The sequence below is a fragment of the Astatotilapia calliptera genome, chromosome 3 (assembly GCF_900246225.1).
Source record: "Astatotilapia calliptera chromosome 3, fAstCal1.2, whole genome shotgun sequence".
NCBI lineage: Eukaryota > Metazoa > Chordata > Actinopteri > Cichliformes > Cichlidae > Astatotilapia > Astatotilapia calliptera.
Genome location: NC_039304.1, coordinates 24,499,583 through 24,525,504, shown reverse-complemented (window position 1 = coordinate 24,525,504; position 25,922 = coordinate 24,499,583). Strand labels below are relative to the sequence as shown.

General features: G+C 39.0%; 1 protein-coding gene and 1 long non-coding RNA gene across 3 annotated transcripts; both read left to right on the top strand.

The window, feature by feature from the left end:
* The first annotated feature begins 607 nt into the window (after positions 1–607).
* LOC113012730 (uncharacterized) lies at positions 608–4,308 on the top strand. Of its 2 annotated transcripts, none has more exons than XM_026153046.1 (4): positions 608–684; positions 1,460–1,548; positions 2,372–2,490; positions 2,615–4,308. In XM_026153046.1, the coding sequence occupies exon 4, from the start codon at positions 2,625–2,627 to the stop codon at positions 4,248–4,250; it is 1,626 nt and encodes a 541-aa protein (XP_026008831.1). In that variant the 5' UTR covers positions 608–684; positions 1,460–1,548; positions 2,372–2,490; positions 2,615–2,624; the 3' UTR covers positions 4,251–4,308. The 2 variants fall into 2 exon arrangements, with proteins under 2 accessions (XP_026008831.1, XP_026008821.1); XM_026153036.1 differs by having other exon boundaries at positions 2,367–2,490.
* Positions 4,309–18,884: 14,576 nt separating this feature from the next.
* LOC113012726 (uncharacterized) lies at positions 18,885–19,572 on the top strand. Its single transcript, XR_003270730.1, has 3 exons — positions 18,885–19,035; positions 19,116–19,188; positions 19,478–19,572. It is a non-coding gene; the product is annotated as an uncharacterized LOC113012726 (long non-coding RNA).
* The last annotated feature ends 6,350 nt before the right edge of the window (positions 19,573–25,922 follow it).

The following is a 25,922-nucleotide window of genomic DNA, read 5'->3' as shown; positions in this document are numbered from 1 at the left end:
TGGAGAAAGGCAGGATTCTGCAACAGGGAGAGGAGGATGATCACCAGCAGCAGCAGCTCCTGCCATGTCATCCTGAGGTTGGACAGGACACCCTGGGTGCTCTGCAGGTTCTAATTTAGGAAAGAGTGGGTCTAAGTCACTGAGACACAGAGAAAGTGTTAGAGGGCTTAATATTAAGGCTTTCACAAATCGGTAACCTACTTTGGCATTTTGGGTGAACCAAAAAACAACTTGTGTGTTAATCTCTTAAAAAGATTTTTATGTTCAATAAATAAATAAAAAAACATTTACATTAATCAATAATACTGTTAAACTGAAGCCAAAGTCACCACCACCACCAGCCCTAGCTGTGTCTGTGCATTTTTTTCTAGTGACTACATATTTTCTATTCCAAGAAAAAAGAAAAAAAAAAAGGGACTTTTCGTATCTTTGTTTGCTTTTTAATCCCATTTCCACTCCCAGCCCTCACACCAAGATGGATGAGGTAACTTTATGCAGCAAATATGTTATTACAAGTCTACAAAGAATTTCCGCTCTAACTCACTGAACTAAACTTAGACCTCCTCCTTCAGCTCAGTTTATATTTAAGGAAGTCAGTCCAGGTCCCCACTAGCTGTCTTGAGTCTTCTGCTGTATAAATCTGTAACAACACCAGTTCAGCTGGTTTTCAGAAAACAAGGGGTGGTAAGAATTTTTTCATCTTTCATCTTTATCAATCTTTCAATATTTATTTTAGGTGATTGTAGTCAGTTTTTGTGTACAATTTATATTAGTATATAAAAATACTCTGTTTGAAAGTCCTGTCTGCATGTGTGGACACATTCTGTTATGGTGGTAGGGTATTTATGTATCCGAGTTTAGGAGTTTCAGTGAATCTCAGGTTTTAATCTTACTTATGCACTATGTATTTAGTAGTTTTGACTACTTTTTAAATATTTTCTGGAACTACATTATAACAAAAACAAAATAATACTCATAATATTGTGACAGTATGTGTGGACACATTCTGTCATGGCCTCAGCGTATTTGTGTATCTGAGTTTTTATCAAAATTTTGTTGCAGTTCAAACCTCTGTGGTATGTAATTGTAACTTTTAGTACCAAGAAAGTTTGTGTGACTCTATGTTAATAGAGTTAATTATTAGGGTTTAAGGAAGTCAGTTCAGGGTTAATTAATAGGCTGGTGTCTACATGATGATTAGAACTGAGCTCCCTACAGCTGAATAAACAAAAGCTGTACCCATAAAATGGGTATCAAAGAGTTTTTTTTAAATTAATTTTTGTATCAGTGATGGTGGCAATACTGTTCATGCTGTATGATCCCTGTTCAAAAGGTTTTTTCAGTGAATCACAGAAAATCAGTCCAGCTTAAAAGCTCTGCTTATTTTACCACAACAATTATGGTGATGAGAAATGGGATTTCTCACATGAGCTTCTTCTCTGCTTTTGTTTTAATCCAGGAAAACCTGTGCCGGTGCAGGGAGTCTGAAAGAGTGCTTAGAGTCACTACTATAATCTTAATTGATAAAGAATCCAGTGTGGAGAGCAGGTGAGACCAACTTGACTTTTTTTTATTGCACTATCAGTTTTTTAAAGACAAATAATTTATTTTAAGATATTTTAAATTGCTCTGTGTTTGGTAAGAGGGTCTGCCATTCAAAGAAACAGTTCTTAAAAATAGTTGTTTTTGGCTCATCACCTGAGGGCAGATGCAGGATGACAGCTTTGTGGGTTACGTAAGTGACAACCTATTGGAGATGAATTCACAAATAAATATTGGTTATCACTGATAATCTAGAGATAAAGGTGGATACTACCTGGAACTAAAATCCAAGGCAGAAAATCTGGTTCAAATTAAGTAAAATCAAACTAGTCCAAATGAAAGAAAAAAAAAGCAAGAAAGAAGTTTATTCCATTTGATGGAAGTTTTCCCTTCTAGCAAACAAGATGCAGTTGTAGTGGGCAAAACCTTATTGCAAGAAATCATCTGAAGACAGGGAATTTCAGGCAAGCTCAGTAGTGATACTGAAGCAGCTTTTGCCACCACATCTTTTAAAAAAGTGATTAGATAGACATCAGACATCACTGTGCTAGAACTGGGAAGTAGAAAGAGAGAATGCTTCTGTAGAGACTAAACCAAGAAAATGTTGTTCAGAAAGAGGACTCAGCGAGCTAAGAGCCTTTCCTCTAGTGTTAATGCACATGAGAACTAGTGTAAAAGTTTCCATGGTCTCAGCCCTTTTAAGTTTGGGTAGCCAGCAAATATGGGGATAAGGCCCCCAGGAAACCCTCTTTGAACCACAGAACAATGTGAAGAAGAAAAGTTGTGCTATTGTGTAACTGTCATCTCCTCTGTCCTCTCTCCAGAGCAGGTTAAAACAGTCCTTCCACAACCAGCCCAAACAAACCTACACTCTCAGCCCAGCATACTGTGTCCTGATCGGAGCTATCCAGGAACTACTGATAACACAGACAGCAGTTAAGGTCAAAGGTAATCCCACTTGGCAGTTGGATTTCTCAATGACAGTAATAACTCATAGGGTTGAAAAATTTCCACATTGATGTTGAGAAAGACAACAAATGTGTACTATTTACTCTGCCCTTTCAACCTACAGCTTTGTTGGAATGATGAAAACGTGCCCTCCGTCAACCAGAGTGAGCCTTCCTCCTAAGTCACATACAGATCACAAACAGGGGATAGAATGCAGGCAATTGTTTAAGCGATTAGGATGCTGTTGCTTGAGTGGTTCAGCATGTTTTCTGATTGCAGTGGCTATTTGTTTGACCTGTCTGGTCATTTTTACACGTGATAAACAGTCACATGACTTTCCAAACATTGCAGATACAGGAAAGGCTTGTAAAACTTGTTCAAGGCATTCCCTTTCAAAGAGTTCCAACCCCTTCTCTAGTCCTGAGGTTATCAAAAATAACTTGTGGCTACAGTACGCAAATTTCACAGTCACTTCACTAACAAATTACTCATGCACATTCTGTATGGCAGCTAGACCGCTTATTATGGTGACACCGGTTCCTGACACCTCAGAAACCTGTGCATCAGATCCTCATTTCTCTAGTAACAATAGATATTATATCTGTAAGTTCCTCTGTGATATATACTATACAAATTCTAAAACATCATCCAAAATGTCCAAATTTTGTGGTCATTTCATTCCATCAACAGATTTCATTAAGCCTCCAATACTCTTGGAACCACCACAGAATGTATTTATACCGTCCGAGCTAAATGTAACTGATTGTTTTATCTCTTCCTACGGCACCACTGATGTGGGCAAAGTAAATACCAGTTGTAAATACCTCTGGGATGTTCACAACCACTATAGCAGCAGTGATGGTGCGCTGTTATATAAGACTAATTACAAAACTACAGTAAAAATTACAAAAGACTGCATGACCTGCAGACGCTCTGAGTTGGTAGCAAAGCGCCCATTTGTCACTTCGTTGCAAAATCCAGATCAAATAGCAGTTGGTGTATGGTGGCTGTGTGGAAACGGACGGCTGCGATCCGTCTTACCTCAAAATTGGAAAGGCACTTGCATCAGAGTTAAATTAATACAAGAAACCATGATTTATCCACACGTTCAATCGCAGGCAATACCCCTTCACAGCAGGTTTAAACGTTCCACTCACATCTTTGAGGATGACTCTAAAGTGTATATTGACGCCATAGGTGTCCCTCGAGGGGTCCCTGATCAGTATAAAGCACGTAATGAAATTGCTGCTGGATTGACATCATGGATTCCATTTTTTGGATCTGTGATAGAAACCAACAAAAACACAGCATGGATAAATTATATCTATTACAACCAGCAGAGATTTGTTAATTTCACTACACATGCACTCAAAGCTCTAGGAGAACAAATGCATGCAACTAGTCTCATGACATGGCAGAACAGAATTGCGCTTGACATGTTGTTAGCTGAAAAGGGCGGCGTGTGTGTGATTTTCGGTGATGCGTGTTGTACCTTCATCCCTAATAATACTGCTGCTGATGGCTCTTTTACAGTAGCACTCAACAAATTGGAAAAATTGGCTGATGAACTTAAAGAGAATGCCGGCACAGAAATATCACTTTTTAAATGGTTTGAGAGCATTTTCGGGAAAGGGAAAGCCTTGCTATTGTCACTCATGACGGGTGTCATTGTAGCTTTAGCTCTCTTAACACTGTGTGGATGCTGTGTCATCCCCTGTGTTAGAGACCTGACTGTAAGAACCCTTTGCAAATCTGTATAAACAACAGGATGATACAGAATGAACGAATGATTTAATTTCATTGTTTTATGATATGTTTATGTAAACCCTAGCTGTGTAAGCAGTTTTTATGGATTTTTTTTTATTGCTATTAGTTTTCTATTATTATTTTACTATTATATTACTATTATTGTTCATCATTATTCCTATTATCTCTACTACATACACATTTTATCTCATAAGAGTGATTAAAAATAATCAAAAGGTTGTAAATGATGACAATGTGATGAAAAATTGGTATTTTACTCAATTCATCAAAGCTCTGTGTACTACACATATGTTGTTATACCTGTCTTATACAAGGAACATTTATGCAAAAATGTAAAAAAAAAAAAGTATATATACTTCATTAGCATGTGCAAAGTTCTTTCAATAAATCTCAGAAAATCAGTTCAGATTCCAATATTTATTAATCCACAACATCTTTATTATGTTCACCTGTGTCTTGTGTCCAATCAATCCTCCCCATTGTGCTCTGGTTCTGCACGCTTTTTGTATCAGTTTGGATTTTGGGTCTGTTTTTGCCTTTTGTGCAACATTTTGAACGTGAGCAGAAATGTTACTAATAAACATTATAAATTCAGGATTTTCTAAATCAAACGTCAGTGACTATCACTGATGAGAATGGTACGTACCTTTAAGCAAGGTACTTACAGTCCTACTGTAATCTCTGGAAAATCTGAGCAGTAGTGATAATTAAGCAAGAAAAATTACAACAGATTATTTTGAAGTGATTCTGAATGCCTGAAAGCTTCACTGAAACATACTGTAGTCGTCGTTTTGCTGAATTTCTTAACTGATGCAGATGCAAGATACAAATTGGAGATTAACAATTCATAAGAATATAACTTCATATAGGTGGGATTCCACCTCTACATTTTATGGTAGCTTTATATGACTCACAGTTCAAGAGGCTTACTGGGCTTAAGCCCGGGTTGTTTTTTCAGAAGCCCGGGGTCTTTTGGAGTGTAATTTGTTTCATAGTTAGATGCCTGGCTGACAACTGTATAAAACAAAAACTACACACAATATTTGAAGCACATAGTGCACGACTGTGTGTAAATCCCCCCTAATGTTGCTGCCTGCCACTGCACTGTTGGAGAAACGCAGCCAGGCAGACAGAGGAGAACTGAAGTTCGAGCAGGTACCAAAGCAAATCATTCGTACTGTACAAATAATGTAGATATGACGGTGAATCACGAAAGATTGATATCAAACTGATCACTTGACCCATATTACATTACTTGCTCTTCGAGGGAATCAACAAATGGTGAAATGAAAAGCCGAACAACAACAATGCTGTTTCAGTCTTAGCTTACATGTGTGTTTATTTCATATTTTCAGTTGTTACCCTCCACGGGTAAATAAATCGGTTTCAGTAATGCACTGATATACAAGAATGGACATAAGGAGCTTCTTTCAAAGAAAAACTCTGGTAGTATTTTATATATTATGCTTTGTATGTTGTTCAGTACATTTCTATGCAAAACAAGAGGAACTTCAATACACAGCAGTATATTCACAGTTGAAACCAGATATTTACATACACTTTATGGAAAACACAAGAACATTTTTTACTGTAAAACATCAATTTAGAGTAAACTTGTTTTGTTTTGGATAAATATTGAAATATCTTTTGAATTAGTTAAATGTCAGAATAAAGAGAGACAGAGCTGTCTATTTTGTAATCACTTTCATCATATTTAGGAGCACATGTACACTAAGTTTATTGTTAATTAATAAGAAAACTGCAGACGATTCCATTCTGAGCTGAAGAAGCTTCTGATTGGTTAGTAGAGTCCATGTGAGTAAATTGGTGGCACAGCTGTGGATGCATATAAGGCAAAACACAGAGCCTGTTTCTGTGACATGGGAACATCAAGAGATGTCAACCAAAACACCAGGAAAAGAACTGTGGAGCTCCATAAGTGTGGCTCAGTTTTGAATACATTTACATACATATACATTTGGTGTCATCTACAATTAAGAAATACATATGAGCAGGTGGAGGGAGGTTTTGGGGTCTTCTCACACCCCCGTTCTCTGCGACGTGCTGGAGCGGGGGGCTAGGAGGGGGAGTTGGCTATCCGACTGGGGTCTGGGGTGTGGGGCCTCCCTGCTGCTGCGGAGTCGGGGCGGTCTGCCTCTCCCCACCGCAGGGAAAAGGGTAACACCACCTGGGTCTGGGTGCAGTTCCCCCCTCCAGGGGCAAGGGTACCTAGACCCGGTTCGTAGAGTACGCTTGGGGAGTGTGATTGGATTGGATTGGATGAATGCTTTATTGGCCATATGCAGGTTGCCCCGCAGAGGAATAGGACCCCCCCCCCCCCCCCCCCCGACTTACACACACAACAACAAAGACATCACATGGGAATACAGTCGGAGATCGGCAGCGTTGGGAAAATAACACTGAAAAAATTACACAACAATGGGAAAAGTACAAGAGGAAAAAAAGAGACCTCTTCTCACGCTGGGCAACCTATGGGAGGACAGCATGAGAACAGGAAACAAAAAAAACCTCCTCTGCACAGAGAGCACATTAATGTCCACATCACAACATCAGAGCACATGACAAGACACAGGGGATGGATAGGGTGGTGGGGGGTAATCCGAAGGAACACAGCAGTCGTCCTGCCCCATGCTATCATTTCAGCGCAGCACACAGACCTGCTGTTTTCCCCCGCAGGAAACAAGCATCGAAGGCGTTTGGAAGGGAGGGGGATGAGTGCGTGCTTATCAGTGTAAGTGTATGTGTGTGCGTGTCCAGAGTTCAGCGGAGACAGTGTCCTTCGCTCTATCAGGCTAAGTAAACAGTCTGCCAGCCAACTCAGGTGGCCTTGCAGGGATGGGAAGAATAGTCATCACACAGTCGTTATCAGGGAGTTGTTTTGGTGGGCTCCAGCCTTGGGCCCGAGCAGCTGGCGCCGTGGTGTCCGTTGAATATTGTTGATTTCTCCTTTATGCGAGCAGCGAATTTATGTATGTGTATATATATATATATATATATATACACATATATATATATATACACACACATATATATATATATATATATATATATATATATATATATATATATATATATATATATATATATATATATATACACACATATATATATATATATATATACACATATATATATATATATATATATATATATATATATATATACACATTAACATAGGTTAACATTTTAACTGTGCCTCTTTAAATGTAATGATGTGTAAAGGTTTTGGTTTCTCCTCTGACCAGATGAATCAGGGCGCGGTGATGACATTACTGAAGCAGCTCCTGCCCCTCGCTGCTCTCCTCCTTCTGTCCATTGTTCCCACTGAAACTGAAGTGGTGACATCAGTGGAAGACTGTAATGAGTTTTTTCTGGATCAAACTCCACCAAACATCACAACAATTTTGGAGGGAGGGAAGATCTTGAACCAAAGCAGATACAAGCTGATTTGCCAGACTTTGAATAACACCAGAACATTTGTGACACTCTACGACACCCAGAACAAGATTCCAGTTTTTTCTGCTGCAAAGTTCAATAGGAGCACATCTGGACCTAGACCCCAGATCCCATGGATGATTGAACCACAGGTATATATTAAATATTTGCAATATTTATTAGTTATGTGTAACAACTGTTATGTGTTACTTCATAATAACTGCTGTGATGCAGCTTTCAAACTGAAATAAAATATTATGACACTGCAGGCCTACGTACATGATAAACTAATCACTGTACAGGCTGACTCCAACACTCTAGTGTTGCTGATACCATTTCTACTAATTCAGTAACTCTGCTTATGATTTGAGGGCTCTACAGATGATTTCCATTACATTACGTTATAGTGATAATCAGCATTGTTCAGTATATGTTCCTAAAGACATCACTGAGTTCAGCTTCACTGAATTTGGCTAAAATTAATTTAAATTATGTCAGTTTAAGTTTGCTCTATAGACGAAAAAAAAAGCAATATCAGCTGAAATGAATGATCCTGAGGTGATAACTAAACTCTTTTAATCTGTTAATCTATTTAGCAACAACCATGCATGACTTACTGACCTACCCTTTTGATTTTGACAGCTTGAAAAACCAAGTGACAATCCCAATATGAGACCATCAAACAACAGTACCAATTACAAGCACCAGGCTGGGGACAAAGACTACAAATACAACATAGATTTTGACAGAGGACACTTGTTTCCAAGCTCTTATGGATCTACTGTTTTAAAAAGAAATTCTACTTTTACTTTGACTAACATTGTTCCACAAAATAAAGACTTCAACAGCGGAAGCTGGAATAAAATGGAGAATTGCATCAAATGTGTTTTGAATGAATATTGCAAAAACAATAGCAATATAGAAGGCTTTGTAGTTATCGGAGCACAGCCCAGCAACAACCGTCTCAACCAAAGAATCAGTATTCCTTCAGTGCTCTGGTCGACCTTCTGCTGCTACAGTCAGATTCAGAACAGCTGGCTGGCAAGTGCACACTGGGGCAACAACAGAAATCATGGCCCTGAACATCTGGATACAAAGACCTTGGGAGAACTCCACAAAGAGCGGAGAATAGAAGTATTTCCTGAAACACAATGTCCTACAACAGTTACTCATCTGTATTCACACCTTCCCTCTAACTGCTCCTGCCCATCAAAAATGTCAAGTAAATCTGTACAAAGTACATATTTCTCTTCCCCTGAAACCTCTGTCCCACTTTCCACCACATCTGGCAAATCAACAACTGCCCCTATGAGTACTACAATTGCATCAGTCAAAAAGTTTAAAGTAAATGAGAATGATGTAAGGCTTTTAGACGGAAAACATTTTCTTGGACCTAAAAAGAAGAAAATCCCAATTTAAAAGTTAGATTTTTTTTTCAGGTAACTTGCTTGGAAGCATCATAAGAAGAAAGAAATCGTTAAATCAAAAAGTAATTTGGAAAAGCTGAAAATCATGAAAATGTTGAAGGAAATAACCTGGAAATGAATCATTTACTTTAATGAAGACAAAAGTAAAAATAATGTAAATTAATGATGGTTATTTTCTTAATCTGGTTTTACTCAGTAGGTGTTTTATTTTTTTTATTCATAATAACGTTGTTATCATGTGCTGCAGCTGCCTTTAGTTTAGTTACTGTGTATTCTTCCCTGCTTGGAATTTCTCAGACTATGAACACACACATATACACCAGCTGTGTATATGTCTGTGCCCCTGCGCAATGTGACAAATCCAAATAACTTTGTATTGAGCCGATTCAGGTTTTACCATTAATTTGTGTCCCATGTTTATGTAAAACAGCCAAATATTTCCGAGATGTGATTATTTTTCAGTTTATCATTGCTGCTTAAATTGTATTAAATAGGACGTGATGTTTCATGTAACTTTTTTGTAGTGTTTGCATCATAAGCGTTATTTTGAAGTGTAAGGGCACCATTAGTTTTTCTCCTGTTCACTTTGATCATTTTGGGCAGATGTTGTGTTTTGTGTGTTTTTTTCTATTTACCTGTGTCTCTCTACACTCCATACTGTAATAAACTTCACAAGGCAACGCCTGTTAAAATGTCATAAGGAAACTTACAGACAAATCTCAGTGCTTAATAAACAACATATTAATGTGACAGGAGTCCAGAGGCTTCAGAACTTGCCATTCTCACGGCTGGGTCCTGTACTACCTGGGTGGGTGCGGTCAAACTTCCGGTTGAGTCAACGCTGGCGCGACTTGCTGCCTCTACTCACCGGTATTTTTTTTATCTTTTATTTATATATTCTTTGATACATCTTAACAATTGCTAAACCTTCTTGTCTTCTACTGACACTACTGGCGATCTCGTGAATTTTGCAAGTTCCTGAGTATTTTGGGTCTAGTTCATCTGCCTGTTTGTTTTGGCTGTTGTCTACTGTTTGGCTTACCTGACTGTCCGTGATGTGGCCTAGCAGGATCTGCGTCTTGCTCGTGTGGGTCTAGATTTTTATGTCATTGGTCTACTGACCTAGTGCTGGACTAAACCAATGAAACAACTCAAGCACAGGACTTAGTTTAAAAAGGTTGAACAGTTTGTTTACAAACACACCAGGTGCTTTAAAAAATGTGCAAGGGGAAAAAGTCCAGGGAATCCAAGAGTGGGGAAGGGCAGCCACAATCCTGTGGGTCACACACACGAAAATATCATCTTCAGTCACACACGCCTCTCGAACACACTCGCGTTAGCACTGTTGGAGGGGAAACCAATAATTTCATAAATTGCTAATCATGCATAAAAAACAAGCATGATGCCAAAAATCTTTATGATCATCGTTATTCTGAAATAATAAATGCTAATTTTTAAACCATAAATAATTACCCACGATGTATACCTGAGGTATTTTTCTTTCTTTCTTTTTATTAAAAAGCTCTCATTACTTCATGTTGGAGCTTGTTAAATAGGTGGCTAATGCAGGATTCCTGTTAGCTTTGCCTGTGAAGCCATTTTTATGCAACGCAATTATGGCTGCCCGTGTTTCTTTGCAGGTCACCATGGTTAACAATGGAGGAACAATGATTTCAAGCATCACCGTCCTTTTAACATGTCAGGTCTGCCATTCTAACCCAATCAGCCTGACATAATGATCTCCAGCCTTGTGCTTGTCAACATTCTCCCCTGAGTTAACAAGACGATTACTGAAATGATCTCAGCGGGTCCTTTGATGACAGCAATGAAATGCAGTGGAAAGAAGGACTATGCAATTCATTTGATCACCCTTCATTACATTCTGGAGTATATGCAAATTGCTATTATAAAAACTTAAGCAACAACTTTTCCAATTTCCAATATTTATGTAATTCTCAAAACTTTTGGTCACGACTGTACACTGTAGCATGTATTTATGTTTTGTAGATTTGATGTGGGAGTAGAGGATTATGCAAAATATGTGCACTTTATACACTGTTTATACAGCATGAGAACGGAGCTTCTTTACACCTGTCATGCTACTACTTTCATTTCCTTTAAATAAAAATACTGCAAATAATTTTGTCATGCAATTTTTTTTTATTATTATTATTCTGAAATGGAAGGGCAATATCTGTCAGGTAGGGCTGTGTGGCAGACAAGATTAGGACCCAAATGCAGGACTCTGCATCCCTCCTGCCACTTACAGGGGAGTTTGGTCTAAAACAAATGAAGTAATTGAGCAGATACTTTACAGTGGGGCAAAAAAGTATTTAGTCAGCCACCGATTGTGCAAGTTCCCCCACTTAAAATGATGACAGAGGTCAGTAATTTGCACCAGAGGTACACTTCAACTGTGAGAGACAGAATGTGAAAAAAAACTCCATGAATTCTGTTGGGAGAAAACTCTGCAAAAGACCCAGGAGGAATAAAGACACAATGAGACAAAGTTACTTTCTTTATCAAACGTGTACACGGGTGAGCTGCAAAGAACAACTCACCCCCATGAACAGAGGCTTGGCATTTTTATAGGCACAAATCACAGAGACAGTGAGAACAGGATAAGAAAATAATAAACAGATAAAATAAACAACTCCATATATGGTGCCAGTCTCGTCAGCAGAGAGCTGGGAAAGATAACACAATCTAAAACAATATGTCCCAAAACAATATGTCTTTGCTGGGAAAGTCTAAAAGGATAATTCTAAACTAATCTAACCATAGACAAAGGGCATCTTTGTACATTTAAAAGAAGGTAAAGAAACATAGAATCATTTTTCCTGTAACAATTAGGTTACAAAGTAATTCATTTCAGCTATATATGAATAAATAAAAAAGGAAAGAAAAACATTTTCTGTACTTTTTGTGATTATTGTTTATTTTTTGCTATTAAGCCAAGATAACTTTTTATTGTCATTGCACAGTCATACTTAGTACAACAGTACGACATAATTGGAATATTATTCTTTTTTTTTACATGTAAATGTTAATGTGATTTCATTTTTCACACAAATAAACTATAACCTAACCCAAACTCCTGTACATCCCAAAGATGAACATAAACGAAGCATCTTAGAGTCATAGTTCTTTACTTTTGACCATCATTTTGTTACGGGGCAGAAACGTTTTTCTAATGTTTCCTTACAATATTTATTTTACAATATCAAGCTGTTATCATTTCAGACCACACGGGGGAGCCCTTTATGTATTTTTTGGACTATAAGCAGTTTAGTCTAGCTGTGAACATGTGGGGAGAGAAAACATCATAATCCTTTATTTCTGTAGAGGTTTCTAGTCATCCAGGTCATCTTAGTCTATGGAAAGAAAATCTGAACTTCTTTAAGTTTCTTGAAGACGTTTCACCTCACATCTGAGAAGCTTCATCAGTTCTAAGAGGAACTGGTGGAGAGTCCCAGATTTAAGCCCTATGGAAGTGTCCCTAAGAGGGTCATGGACCCCCTATTGATCCTCTGCCTAAGCCAAGGTGTAAAAACGGGTGTGAGTCACAATCAGCCAAGGTTTAGGATGAACCCTTTGTAAGACTAGCATCCCCTGGGTATAGACGATGGTATGTAGGGCGGTCAATGACTTTGTCCTTTTCAAGTTTTTGTAGGCAACTGATACGTTATTTGTGCTTGCTTTTGGGGTCTCGTTTTAAGGCTTCATAGGTATTGAAGTCACTGCAGAGTGTAGTAATGTTTGTGTAATAAGCTGCTGTGCTTAGAACAACAGTGCACCTCCTCTTATCGGCTGGACAGCCTTCTTTTCTTGTATTGTGAGGTTGGACAGAGGAACTTTTTGCACTGTAGAGGGTGGCTACAACTTTCCTCCTTATTTGCTCTGATCCTGTTTGTGTTCATTTATTAATCATTATGGTTGTTTCTGTGTCTGTTTTGAAGTCCACTATGGGTAACTGTTGAGGAGAAATGGCAAAATTGAGTTCTGTGGCTAGGACTTCAGTGAGATTCCTGTCTGAAAAGTTCTTCACTCATTGTTCCTGACTGTCTTTGGTTGTGAAGTCCTCCTGTTCTTGTCAATATTGTGTATGTGTTGATTGGGAAGTATAAGTTTTCATTAGCAAAGTAGGGAATTTCTAGAGTTGTTTTTCTTTTCCTTTAGAGTGTTGGGCCCGCTGAGCCACGGCCACAAACTTAAAAAATGAAAACTATAAAATAGGGTAGGGTAGAAGTTTTTTGAGTTCTAACTAATCTTGTGCATCTATAGTGAAATGGACCTGTCTTATCCTTTCACTTGGAAGTTGATTTTGTGCACTCCATAGAATCGATAAAACTTTGTTTCAAACTCGTTGAAACAAGTCTGCTCTGTATGCATCTTAGATTGAAACTGACATGCTGAAGAGTTGTCCCTGTGGAGCTGTACATCAGAAAACTCCACTTAGTCACATGAATATTCTGGATGAGTTTCAAAAGATTTACTCCTTTTTTTCTCATTTTTAACAGAAACAAAGGTCAAGATATCCAACCACCAATTTTGTTCTGCTTATCCGTGGCTTGATAACAGAGGCAGTAGCCTAGGCAAAGACGCCCAGACCTTTTTCTTTCCACTGAGGCATTAGGCCAGCTCAGAGATGTCATTTCTCCAGCACGTCCTGGAGTCAGGTCTTGGGAGTGAGCAATACAGAGAGCACCTGGTGGGCTGGCCTGTAATGACAAGATACGTGACAGGATATGTTACACTATTTATACGTGATTCAGCAAGGTCTACAGAATATTGCTGGTCACATGTTCCCAGAGACTTAATACTTTAGCCATTAGCTGCACTAGGTTTTAACCAGCAGCATTTCTTTAACTTCCATTTGTCGAATGATGCATTTGGCAAAGTGCACCACTATTTGGAAAGCTCGTCTTTCCTCCTTGGTGCTGTTCCAATACTAGATGCAGATATTTCCCATCAGGATGCTCTGGATGGTGCATGAGTAGAAGTTCTTGAGCAACTTCGGAGGTAGGTGGAAGTCTCTGAGTTGTCTGAGGAAGAAGAAACGCTAGCAGGCTTTTTTCACCAGCGTGTTAGTGTGACGTGACTAGTTTCTTTCTAACAATTCTCTCCCTTTGTAAAGGTACATCTTGAACAAACAGCATAAACTGATCTCTGAAGAACTAGTCATGATAAGGGACACTAGAAGGATCACTAGCACAACTGCATCAAAACATCTTCTGTAAAACTTCCCTTTTCTGTTTACTTTCATAAAACCATTGCTGAAGAGTGAACACTTAATTTCTCTTGTTATACACACCACCCTAGCAAATGCTGTTACACAAGACTGCAATTTATTGGAGATGATCCTCCAGCTATTGGGGAACTAGACCCAGAGGGGGTAAGCTGGCCCTCAAAGATATTCAGCTGCTCAGATGAGCCAAGGCTACTGGAAGTGTTTCTCTCACTACATTTTCTTTAACATCTCTTTTAAATGCATAATTTCTTGTTCAGACATTTAAAAAAACATTTAAAAAATGCATATGACGGTCCAACAAAACTCACTTGGATGGAGAGCACACCTTATAATGGACTTGAGGATGTAGAAACACTGCGAACAGTGAAATCTTAAAATGTAGTGTTTAAATATCAGCTTTTATTGCTGATATTATTGTTAATAATAATAATAATAATCTACACCTCTTCATAGTCAGGTTTTTTTTTTGAACCCCTATATCTGAAAGTATTTCTATTTTTGTTTATGACAAACAAACACACGATGGAGCATAAGAGTTCACTTAATTACACCAGTTGGATTCTAATAGACCACTGGGACTTTTACTTCCCAGAATAATTAGTTAGACAGTGAAAAAAACCTTTTCGTGTATTTTCAAACGGGAATGTGAAAGTGTCTGTCTTTAAACTTTAGCTCTGTCTCTATGCTGGGGGTCTGTGTCTGTCTTGGGCAGTAGCGGTTTTTGATACGGGCGACAAAGACGTGGTGGGGGGCGGCATCACGGGCATCGGCAAAAAAATAAAAAATTGCTCGTACTCATGCTACCCCGACATCAGCCAGCGCATATTGGGAATGGCATAGGCACCGATCGGTTTTCTATCGCCCATTTGCTGGGAGTAAGGGCGCCCTCCGTTTGCGAGGTGCACCTGCTGCTTGCGGCACAGGGAGGAGAGGGCGGGGCGGCGGGGGATTCTCTGGCTGGCTGGAGCGGCATCTAATAACCAACCCGCAAAATAAAACAAAATAAAAAACAAACCAACAAACACGAAAACAGCAGACATCATGATACAGACTTGTAATTTGCACCGATGTTTTTTCGAAATTCTATAAGCGAAAAGTGAGCGCGAGAGCCCTCGGTGCGCCTGCTCGCTGCTGAAGTCAAAGTAAACTTTATTGTCATCTCCGCTACATACAGTCAGTATATAGAGAGACGAGACGACGAGGCTCCAGTTAAGTAAACAAACAATAAATATAAGAAGAGTAAGTGATAGGTTTTGTATTGTTGATTGTCATTTATGCTTAGAAACATTTAACCATAGATGCTTAGAAGTGTATAATTATTTGTAGCTTGAAAGAATGTTTCATCCTAAGAGGTCTGTAACAACTCTGTGTAGCTGAAGAGGGGATGCGTTCACTCCTCTGTACAGAGTGTGTTCTGGCATAGATCACACTCCCTAGGAGAGTTTCTTTGATTTATGGTATAGCAAGCACATGTATATCTGTTTAAGTATAAGAGCCTTTTGTTTAGATAAATCTGTTAGACTTCTAGGCGCCAGCCTTGGGGAGGCTTCACAGGGTCACATCTTGACCTCACACAGATCCCACACACACACACACACACACACACACACACACACGCAAGGTACTCTTTGTGTGTATATAGACGTCACATGTTAGTGAACCTATGCATATTCATGTAACCACAATAAAAGGAGTGCTATGGGGAACCTGGCTGAGAGTCTGATGGAGGTCAAGTGGTGGAACGACACTTGGCTCCAGACAGGTCTCCCTCATGCATGAGTAAATATGAAGAACCTTGCCTACTTGTGTCTTGCTTTGCAGTGTAATTATATTGTCTTCAACGTTCCAGCGAATAGGTTTATGCTATAAACCTAACATTAAGAAAATAAATAGTCAACAGGAACAAACTCGCTAAATCTAAGTAAAACTAAAATTATCTTATTTGGGAATTCCCTTAGAAATGCACAAGTGCAGATTCATGTAGATGGTGTGGAAATTGAAAGAGCACTTGAACATAAGTTTCTTGGTGTGATTATAGATGATAAATTAAACTGGAAGTCTCATATAAATCATATACATAACAAAATTTCAAGAAGTGTCTCAATCTTGAGTAAAGTAAAACACATTCTGGACCACAAATCACTCCACATTCTCTATTGTTCCCTGATTGCACCGTATTTGAATTACTGTGCAGAGGTTTGGGGCAATACTTACAAATGTTCGCTATCATCAATCTTTATATTACAAGGAGGTATTTCTGTAGTCTATTGATTACTAGATAGTGGAAAAGGGGTGGGATTAAATAAGTTTATGCTTCTTCCTGCTCCTTTTTGAACATGAACGTTATTCGGAGTTGTGGTTGCTCGTTTTCCTTTTGTTTTGCTTTGTTCATTTGTCTCTTTTAATTCCATTTTGTTGTACTTTTTCAACATGTTCAAAATAAAGATTCAATCAATCAAATATACACTTCATGACTCAGGGTAAAGGGATCAATAACAATTTAAAATTTATAATTTACAGTTTAAAGTCTCACACAATCTGTCGAAAGGGGAGAAAGACCTGCTGCTTCCTAATAGAGCACATTTCATTCATAATGTTGTAAATCCAAGCTCATTGTGTATTCATGATTTGAATCCTGGGTTGTGTGAAATCCCAGAAATAAACCCTAGACAAAGTGAATCTGTGACCTAAGGTGTAGGTCGGAGGGTATGATGGCGCCAGAGGGAGTGTTCGCCCGGGGCGCCAAACAGGCTAGGACCGCCACTGGTCTTGGGACATGTAGTGGTGTGAGATACTGCAAGTTTTGGTATCGATTGGACATCAAGTAAATACAGGGCCAGTATTAAGAATACCAGTATTGATGCACTTAATCTATAAAGGCAGCTTATATACATGAGAGTGGAGTCTTATGGTGAATGTGATGGATTATCATCAATTTGCCAAATAAAAATACATTTTAATCAGACCGAGATCAGATCACTGAGATTTTCAAGTATTTTGAAAGAGTGTTTTTGTTTGTTGTAGAATGTAAAAGTGCATATTTTTAAAGCATATTTGGTCAACATCTGTTGTTTAAATGTCCTAAATAAATAAAATAGACAATCCAAAAAAGTAACTATATTATAGTCAATAAATGTCATTGGCAATGGTCAATAACACTTTAAGTTATGCTTAAGAACTGGGATGAGTCATGACTAAAACATGACTTTCTCCACTAAATTGGCTAACTAAATGAGCACACACACACACACACACACACACACACACACACACACACACACACACACACACACACACACACACACACACAGACCAGTGTAGGCAGTGATTTCATTTACTCACTGTGGCTGCTCTGTGCCACTGAGTCACTAAGTAAACTAAACATAGCAGAGCAAAGTGTGCCTCCATGGGAGGAGCGGTGTTTGCACATTCGCATCTACTTTCTGACGATTTCGAGCAAGGGAGTGAACTTAGAAGAGTATACAACAAAGTACAGTGCAGATGTGTTTTCACTAATTAAAACAAATAGTTAGTGGTTTACGCAAAATGATTCCATAAAAATGTGACACCAAAGCTGTTACACCCCAGTCCAGGGAAAACTGGCGTGCAACATAAGAAAAATAAAAATAAGGAGAAATGCCCCCCACACTCCCTGCTCTCACGGAAGACGAACCAACAAAAAACAGTTACCACGGATTTCACAACAGCCGGTCAATTTATCAAGTCCCAAAAGGTAGCAGGTTCAGGTTTATGCAGCACAGATGCTTCCTGTGATTTCGAACCGGTGCCATACAACTATAAGTGATCACTTATTAAGAGACTGTCTCTACAAATGAAACATGCTTGCTCCAAAGCAAAGACATCTATCAGTGAGTCATGCCAAACAGCAGATAGATGTCAGAGTTATGAATCCCATGTAAAGTGCAGATTAGTAACGTGAGAGATACCCTTCCACCTTACTGTGAGACCCTCCGGATTATAGAATGCCGCTCGCGGTAACACAGGCTTGGAGCAGAGGCTCCAGCCCTCCATTCTAGCCCTAACCATAACCTTAACCTTATCAGATATTGTTTTCTAAAGTGATTCATGATCAGAATGTGAAACACATTTACATGTATAGCCCTGCATGGACTGGCACCAGCCTACATCTTCGATCTGCTACAGCCCTATGTCCCAAGCAGGTCCCTGAGGTCATCTGATCAGGGCTTACTTGCTATAAAACAGACTAAGATGGGAACTAAGGATATTAGAGTTTTTGCCACTGTGGCCCCGAGACTGTGGAACTCTCTGCCCCAAATCTTAAGAAATGTGGACTCAGTAGTTGTTTTTAAAAAACAACTCAAAACTCACCTTTTTAAAACGGCTTTTGATTAAATTTTGCCTCTTTTATATTGTCTGTTTTACCTTTTTATTATTTGTTATCTTATGTCCAGCACGTTGTGACTCTGTCTAGAAAGGTGACATATAAATAAAGTTTTATTATTTATTTGTAACAAGTGTCACCTGGCAGTTTGTTGCTCTCTGCCAGGTGATTGGCTGAAGAGCTGTGAAAAGGTAGTGGGTGTGTGGGGTGAAGTCAGCGCTCTTCTGTGGAAAAAAACCAGAGGCAATTAATTCACTCAGGTGCGAGTGGGTATACTGTCGGTAAGAGACTTTTGCCATTTTTGTTTGGATCTTTTGCTTTTGCATGTGCCTATTTTTAATGTGTCATTGGACTTTTTTAGTGTGACCACGAATTTTAATAGAAGAATTGATCAAGCCCTAGATCGACTGCGCGCAGGGAAACTGATCAATATTGTAGGTATATTGAGTGTTTGTTTTAGCTTCATGATTTTGAATGGTTTTATAAAATTGCTATTTTATTGGGTAATATTTTAATTGATAATGTTGTTTGTTTTTCAGCTGTGCAGTCTCTGCTGTCCTTTGTTGTTCTTTTGATTGATTTGTAATTTTGTTTTGGTTAGTCCGTCCAGCCGTAGAGGCGGTTATTGATTGAGAGTAAGTTTTGTAAGGGCGGACTAACCTCTCTTTTGTTTTGTTTTTTTATTTATTTTAATTGTTTGTGCCACTTCCCTTTATCTCTCAGATCACAGGCCATACATAGCACTGATTCCCAGCTGCGCTGAGACCCGAATTGTTTGCAGTGTGTGCCACGATTGCAGTGTCGCTAAGCGGGGTGTGACGGGTTTGCAGTGTTATTTCGCACAGTTTGTGTGGCAAGTCTCGTGTGCAGCTGGGATATCAGCAGGATGCGTTGTAAGTCCTGTCTGGAAACGACTGGGAATTTGTACTTTTAACTCATGTAATAAATAAATGATCAATTATTTCTTTGCCCCGTTTACTCATCCCTTGTCCTCGGTTACATATTTATTTTAACAAGTTCAAAGTGTTTGAAGCAGTGCAAAGGAAAGACGTGGTCTGAGTACACAGTCTATGTTTAGTGGCTGCCTGAGTGATGACGATTACTCGGACGATAGCTCACATTAGTGGGGTGTGGGAGGATATTGACATTCCGAAGGTCCAAGGGAAGAAACAAATTTGACTAACTAATACTCCAACTATAAGTTTAGTTTCCACCGGTGTTGCTTCTCTTCTTTGAAACCCTGACTTCACTTTTCACGGAGCCATCCTAAAGTCATCAGATGGCTAAGAGCACGTACACCTGGACCAAACCAAAACAGGAAACAAAAAAAATAAAAAAATGGGCGATGTGGGGTCAGAGGAGGACTGGGTTTTAATCTTTGTTATCCAAAAGAAAAACTGATGCTAGCAAACAAACACGTTGTTTTTGAAGCAAACAATATTTTATGGTGATAAGTTCCTCCGCTGCTGGCACGTAATCTCTGCGCCTGTCTCTGCATAGTCCAATAAACCAACCGTGCTCCTTTCTCTGTTAACTATCCTACTCCAAGATGTCAGATTAGGCACCAGTTGTCGACCTTGAGAGAGAGACGGTGAGAAAAAAAATAGAAACTCTGTAGATTCAATCTTTAATCCATTCAGTAGCGTTTTTTGATACGGGCGACACAGGCGGTTGCCCGGGGCGGCATCACGCGCATGGACAAAAATTTTTGTAACCGAGGACAAGGGATGAGTAAACGGGGCAAAGAAATAATTGATCATTTATTTATTACATGAGTTAAAAGTACAAATTCCCAGTCGTTTCCAGACAGGACTTACAACGCATCCTGCTGATATCCCAGCTGCACACGAGACTTACCACACAAACTGTGCGAAATAACACTGCAACCCGTCACACCCCGCTTAGCGACACTGCAATCGTGGCACACACTGCAAACAATTCGGGTCTCAGCGCAGCTGGGAATCAGTGCTATGTATGGCCTGTGATCTGAGAGATAAAGGGAAGTGGCACAAACAATTAAAATAAAAAACAAAACAAAAGAGAGGTTAGTCCGCCCTTACAAAACTTACTCTCAATCAATAACCGCCTCCACGGCTGGACGGACTAACCAAAACAAAATTACAAATCAATCAAAAGAACAACAAAGGACAGCAGAGACTGCACAGCTGAAAAACAAACAACATTATCAATTAAAATATTACCCAATAAAATAGCAATTTTATAAAACCATTCAAAATCATGAAGCTAAAACAAACACTCAATATACCTACAATATTGATCAGTTTCCCTGCGCGCAGTCGATCTAGGGCTTGATCAATTCTTGTATTAAAATTCGTGGTCACACTAAAAAAGTCCAATGACACATTAAAAATAGGCACATGCAAAAGCAAAAGATCCAAACAAAAATGGCAAAAGTCTCTTACCGACAGTATACCCACTCGCACCTGAGTGAATTAATTGCCAGTCCAGAGAGATGACGAGGCTCCAGTTACAGCAGTGCAATTAAACAAACAATATATATAAGAGAGTAAGAAAATAAATATACACTTTAGGACTAGGGATAAAGTGTACACTCATACTGGAGTGTAAAATTAAAACCAATGGAAGATGGACAAGAAAAGTTCAAAGCCATCATGTCTTCAGTTTAGAAAAAAGAAAAAAAGAAGAGGAGGAGAAACGAGCAAAAGATACAGGTAAGCAGATGTGTGATTGGATCATGGCAAGTCATGTATCCTGAAACAATCAGAATCAGAATACTTTATTAATCCCTAAGGAAATAATGGGTTACAGTTGCTCCAAAAAGAAATGGTAAAAATAGTAACAGTAACAGACTAAACTCCAAACAATACATTATGTTACAGATTTTAATATTAATTAGTCATTGTCAATTGTTGATTTGTTCTGTTCTCATTGTATGATGAATTATGATGGCTGTTTGGTAGCTGTTTGTGTAACCTGTTCATGTGTTACGCCTGTTGTTCTTGCGTTGTGTTCTGGCATGAAAGTAAGAGGCAGGAGACAGTACTGGGTCTTTGGCTCTTTACTGCACATCTGCAACACAGAAATATGTGTCTGATCTGTGTGTGTCACGCGACTGCCGTACACCTCTCCTCCGGCCATGCTGAAAGGAGCTGTGTCTGCAGCTTCATTAATACTATAATAATATAATAAATCAAATACAACATATTGTTTTAAAACATTAACTTAAGCTCTCAAAAACAAAAAGCACAAAAGAAATATGTCACTGAAAAATCACCGATTGTGCAAGTTCCCCCACTTAAAATGATGACAGAGGTCAGTAATTTGCACCAGAGGTACACTTCAACTGTGAGAGACAGAATGTGAAAAAAAATCCATGAATTCACATGGTAGGATTTGTAAAGAATTTATTCGTAAATCAGGGTGGAAAATAAGTATTTGGTCACCTCAAACATGGAAAATCTCTGGCTCTCACAGACCTGTAACATCTTCTGTAAGACGCTTTTCTGTCCCCCACTCGTTACCTGTATGAATGGCACCTGTTTGAACTCATCATCTGTATAAAAGACACCTGTCCACAGCCTCAAACAGTCAGACTCCAAACTCCGCCATGGCCAAGACCAAAGAGCTTTCGAAGGACACCAGGAAAAGTATTGTAGACCTGCACCAGACTGGGAAGAGTGAATCTACAATAGGCAAGCAGCTTGGTGTGAAAAAATCAACTGTGGGAGCAATCATCAGAAAATGGAAGACATACAAGACCACTGATAATCTCCCACGATCTGGGGCTCCACGCAAGATCTCATCCCGTGGGGTCAAAATGATCATGAGAACGGTGAGCAAAGATCCCAGAACCACACGGGGGGGACCTGGTGAATGACCTGCAGAGAGCTGGGACCAAAGTAACAAAGGTCACCATCAGTAACACACTACAACGGCAGGGAATCAAATCCCGCAGTGCCAGACGTGTTCCGCTGCTGAAGCCAGTGCATGTCCAGGCCCGTCTGAAGTTTGCCAGAGAGCACATGGATGATACAGCAGAGGATTGGGAGAATGTCATGTGGTCAGATGAAACCAAAGTAGAACTTTTTGCTATAAACTCAACTCGTCGTGTTTGGAGGACGAAGAATACTGAGTTGCATCCCAAGAACACCATACCTACTGTGAAGCATGGGGGTGGAAACATCATGCTATGGGGCTGTTTTTCTGCCAAGGGGACAGGACGACTGATCCGTGTTAAGGACAGAATGAATGGGGCCATGTATCGTGAGATTTTGAGCCAAAACCTCCTTCCATCAGTGAGAACTTTGAAGATGAAACGAGGCTGGGTCTTCCAACATGACAATGATCCAAAACACACCGCCCGGGCAACAAAGGAGTGGCTCCGTAAGAAGCATTTGAAAGTCCTGGAGTGGCCTAGCCAGTCTCCAGACCTCAACCCCATAGAAAATCTGTGGCGGGAGTTGAAAGTCCGTGTTGCTCGGCAACAGCCCCAAAACATCACTGCTCTCGAGAAGATCTGCATGGAGGAATGGGCCAAAATACCAGCTACTGTGTGTGCAAACCTGGTAAAGACCTATAGTAAACGTTTGACCTCTGTTATTGCCAACAAAGGTTATGTTACAAAGTATTGAGTTGTATTTTTGTTATTGACCAAATACTTATTTTCCACCCTGATTTACGAATAAATTCTTTACAAATCCTACCATGTGAATTCATGGATTTGTTTTTCACATTCTGTCTCTCACAGTTGAAGTGTACCTCTGGTGCAAATTACTGACCTCTGTCATCATTTTAAGTGGGGGAACTTGCACAATCGGTGGCTGACTAAATACTTTTGTATGCCTGTATGCCTTTATGCCTGTTTGAGTCAAATTTGACTAGTTTTGACATTTGATTAGAATTTAAAATTATTAAATAAAGCTGTTTTTTTTTAATTTATTTTTATATACACATCACATCTCTAAAGTTGAACATAGGACACACACAAACAGGAGGTCCAGTGCTGTAACTGGTAATTTCAACTGCCGAAGTAAATTAAATCGTTTTAAACAATAGATATTTCTCCTGTACTTCCTTCGAAGAAATTGAGCATGATAATAAAAATAAAACCAACTTAAGTTTTGTTCTTTTAGCCTGGAATTTAATGAATTCTTTTAGTTTAAACCAAAATACATAAAAATGGAAATATTTAAAATTTCATAGTTTTGCACAGGTGCTACGAATGTGACTTTTCTGGGTCAAATGTTATCTGTATCTACACCAGTGTGAGACAGTCCAAGGTTTCAGGGACATTCTGTATTTCTTTTTTAGATGGTGACGAAATTCAAAGGTCAGCATGACAATATCATGACAAAGGAACACTTTCGTCATGATATTGTCATGACAAAGTAGATTTTGCCCAGAGACAGGGACCTGCTGGTCTCTAAAGGATAATGGGGGAAAACCTAAATACTGGAATGACTATATACAGTGCACATAAGGAGCAAAGTTAATACTGAGATGAGGGACTACATTGGCGCCTTGATACATAAAGTGTAACTTTTAAAAGCACTTTGGAGGGGCCAGTACACCCACAAAAGCACTGTATGAATGCATTAAGCCTCTTTTCAGCCCGTTCTTACTTCCAAGGTGTAATAAAGAGACGATTTGCCAAGTCCCGATGCGTTGCTGAGGAACGCGAAAGGCGACCTTCTGCGTCCTTCTGCTAAGCGCCAGGTTATGGATGATTTTCAGTAGAATGATGCTCCCACGGTAAAACACAATCCAGCCATGTATTCCATCCCTAACCCGAACCTTATTGCTAACCGTAACTAACACTTTAATGATGTCAGATAGTGTTTACCAAAGCGATTTAAGTAAAAGAAAAATGTACATGTGTAGATTCATTGGAAACGGTTCTCAAGTTTTCTAATATACTGCCATGCCACATGTAATATACTGAGGATTTTTCACCTAGCGTAAAATGTTACGCTTTGGGAGTGAGAATGTGTTGCTCTTTTGCATCAGTACCTAGTTGGGTCGACTTGACACGGTTCGCCATGATTTTCAGGGTTTTCCATTAGGTCATAGTACCTGTTCTCCCAGGGTTCCAAGTGAGCTGAGCAGGTACTAAAATGTGACGTTCTTAGACAGTATGCCACTGATTTGCTGGTCAGCACCATCTCTCGACTAGTCATGAGAGCGTCTTGTTCACGAAAATTAAAACTGCCATTTTTGAAACCGGGCAATGAGGGAAGTGATCCTCAAGTCTAACAAAAACCCACAGACCGAGCAGCAGGAATATTCTTGCCTCGACATTCACCTGTTTTTTAGTGTTCGTGTTGCATATTAACTCATTCACTGCCAGCCATGAGTCAACGTATGTTTTCAATTGACGTCTATAGACGTCAATGGCAGTGAATGAGTTAATTATGTTGCGGGATGATTGGACGAGTTGCTATGACAACAACCACACAGATTGGGTACTACTGGATTGTAATGGAAAACCAGTCGATCTGTGTCAACGAATCCCTAGCAAGTCAGTCCCAGTAGGTACTAATGGAAAAGGAGCTTTAGATTACATTTTCACCCCCTTTCACCCTTAATGCCACAGATGAAAATCCCATTATTCAAAGCTAATTTAAATTAGACTAACAAAAAAAAAAAACTAAACTAAACATATAATTTATAGCCCCAGATTGAGTTAGCGTTTCTAATTATTAGAAAATGTTTTAAAAAATATTTATTTATTTAAAGTAAATTTCATTATTTTAAAACAATATCAAATAAAGGCTGCAGTTTGACTGGATATGAGTAATGCTGCCTGTGAAACTTCATTTGGATTCTGGAAAATTGTAGTGCGCAAATCCACTTTGACTCATTGGCTACAAAACTTCCTGTTTAGGTTAATTTTATATTTATGAAAGACCACCTTGTTCCTCACTGACTGTCTTGTTACACCTTCTGTATGGACACTAGTTTATCCAGGTTTCAAGAGAGAAGAGATGGTAAGAACTTTGTTACAATAATTTAAGTGATGCAAGTTTACAAAAATCACAAACTGCACAGCTTTCAAGTTTACTTTTACATTTACAAAGGCTTTCTTTTACTTGTTAAAAAAGGGGGGTTTACAACATTTTATAACTGATATTTATAAAATATGTTATAAAAACATAACATTTTTATAGTACATTCTCAAAACAATATG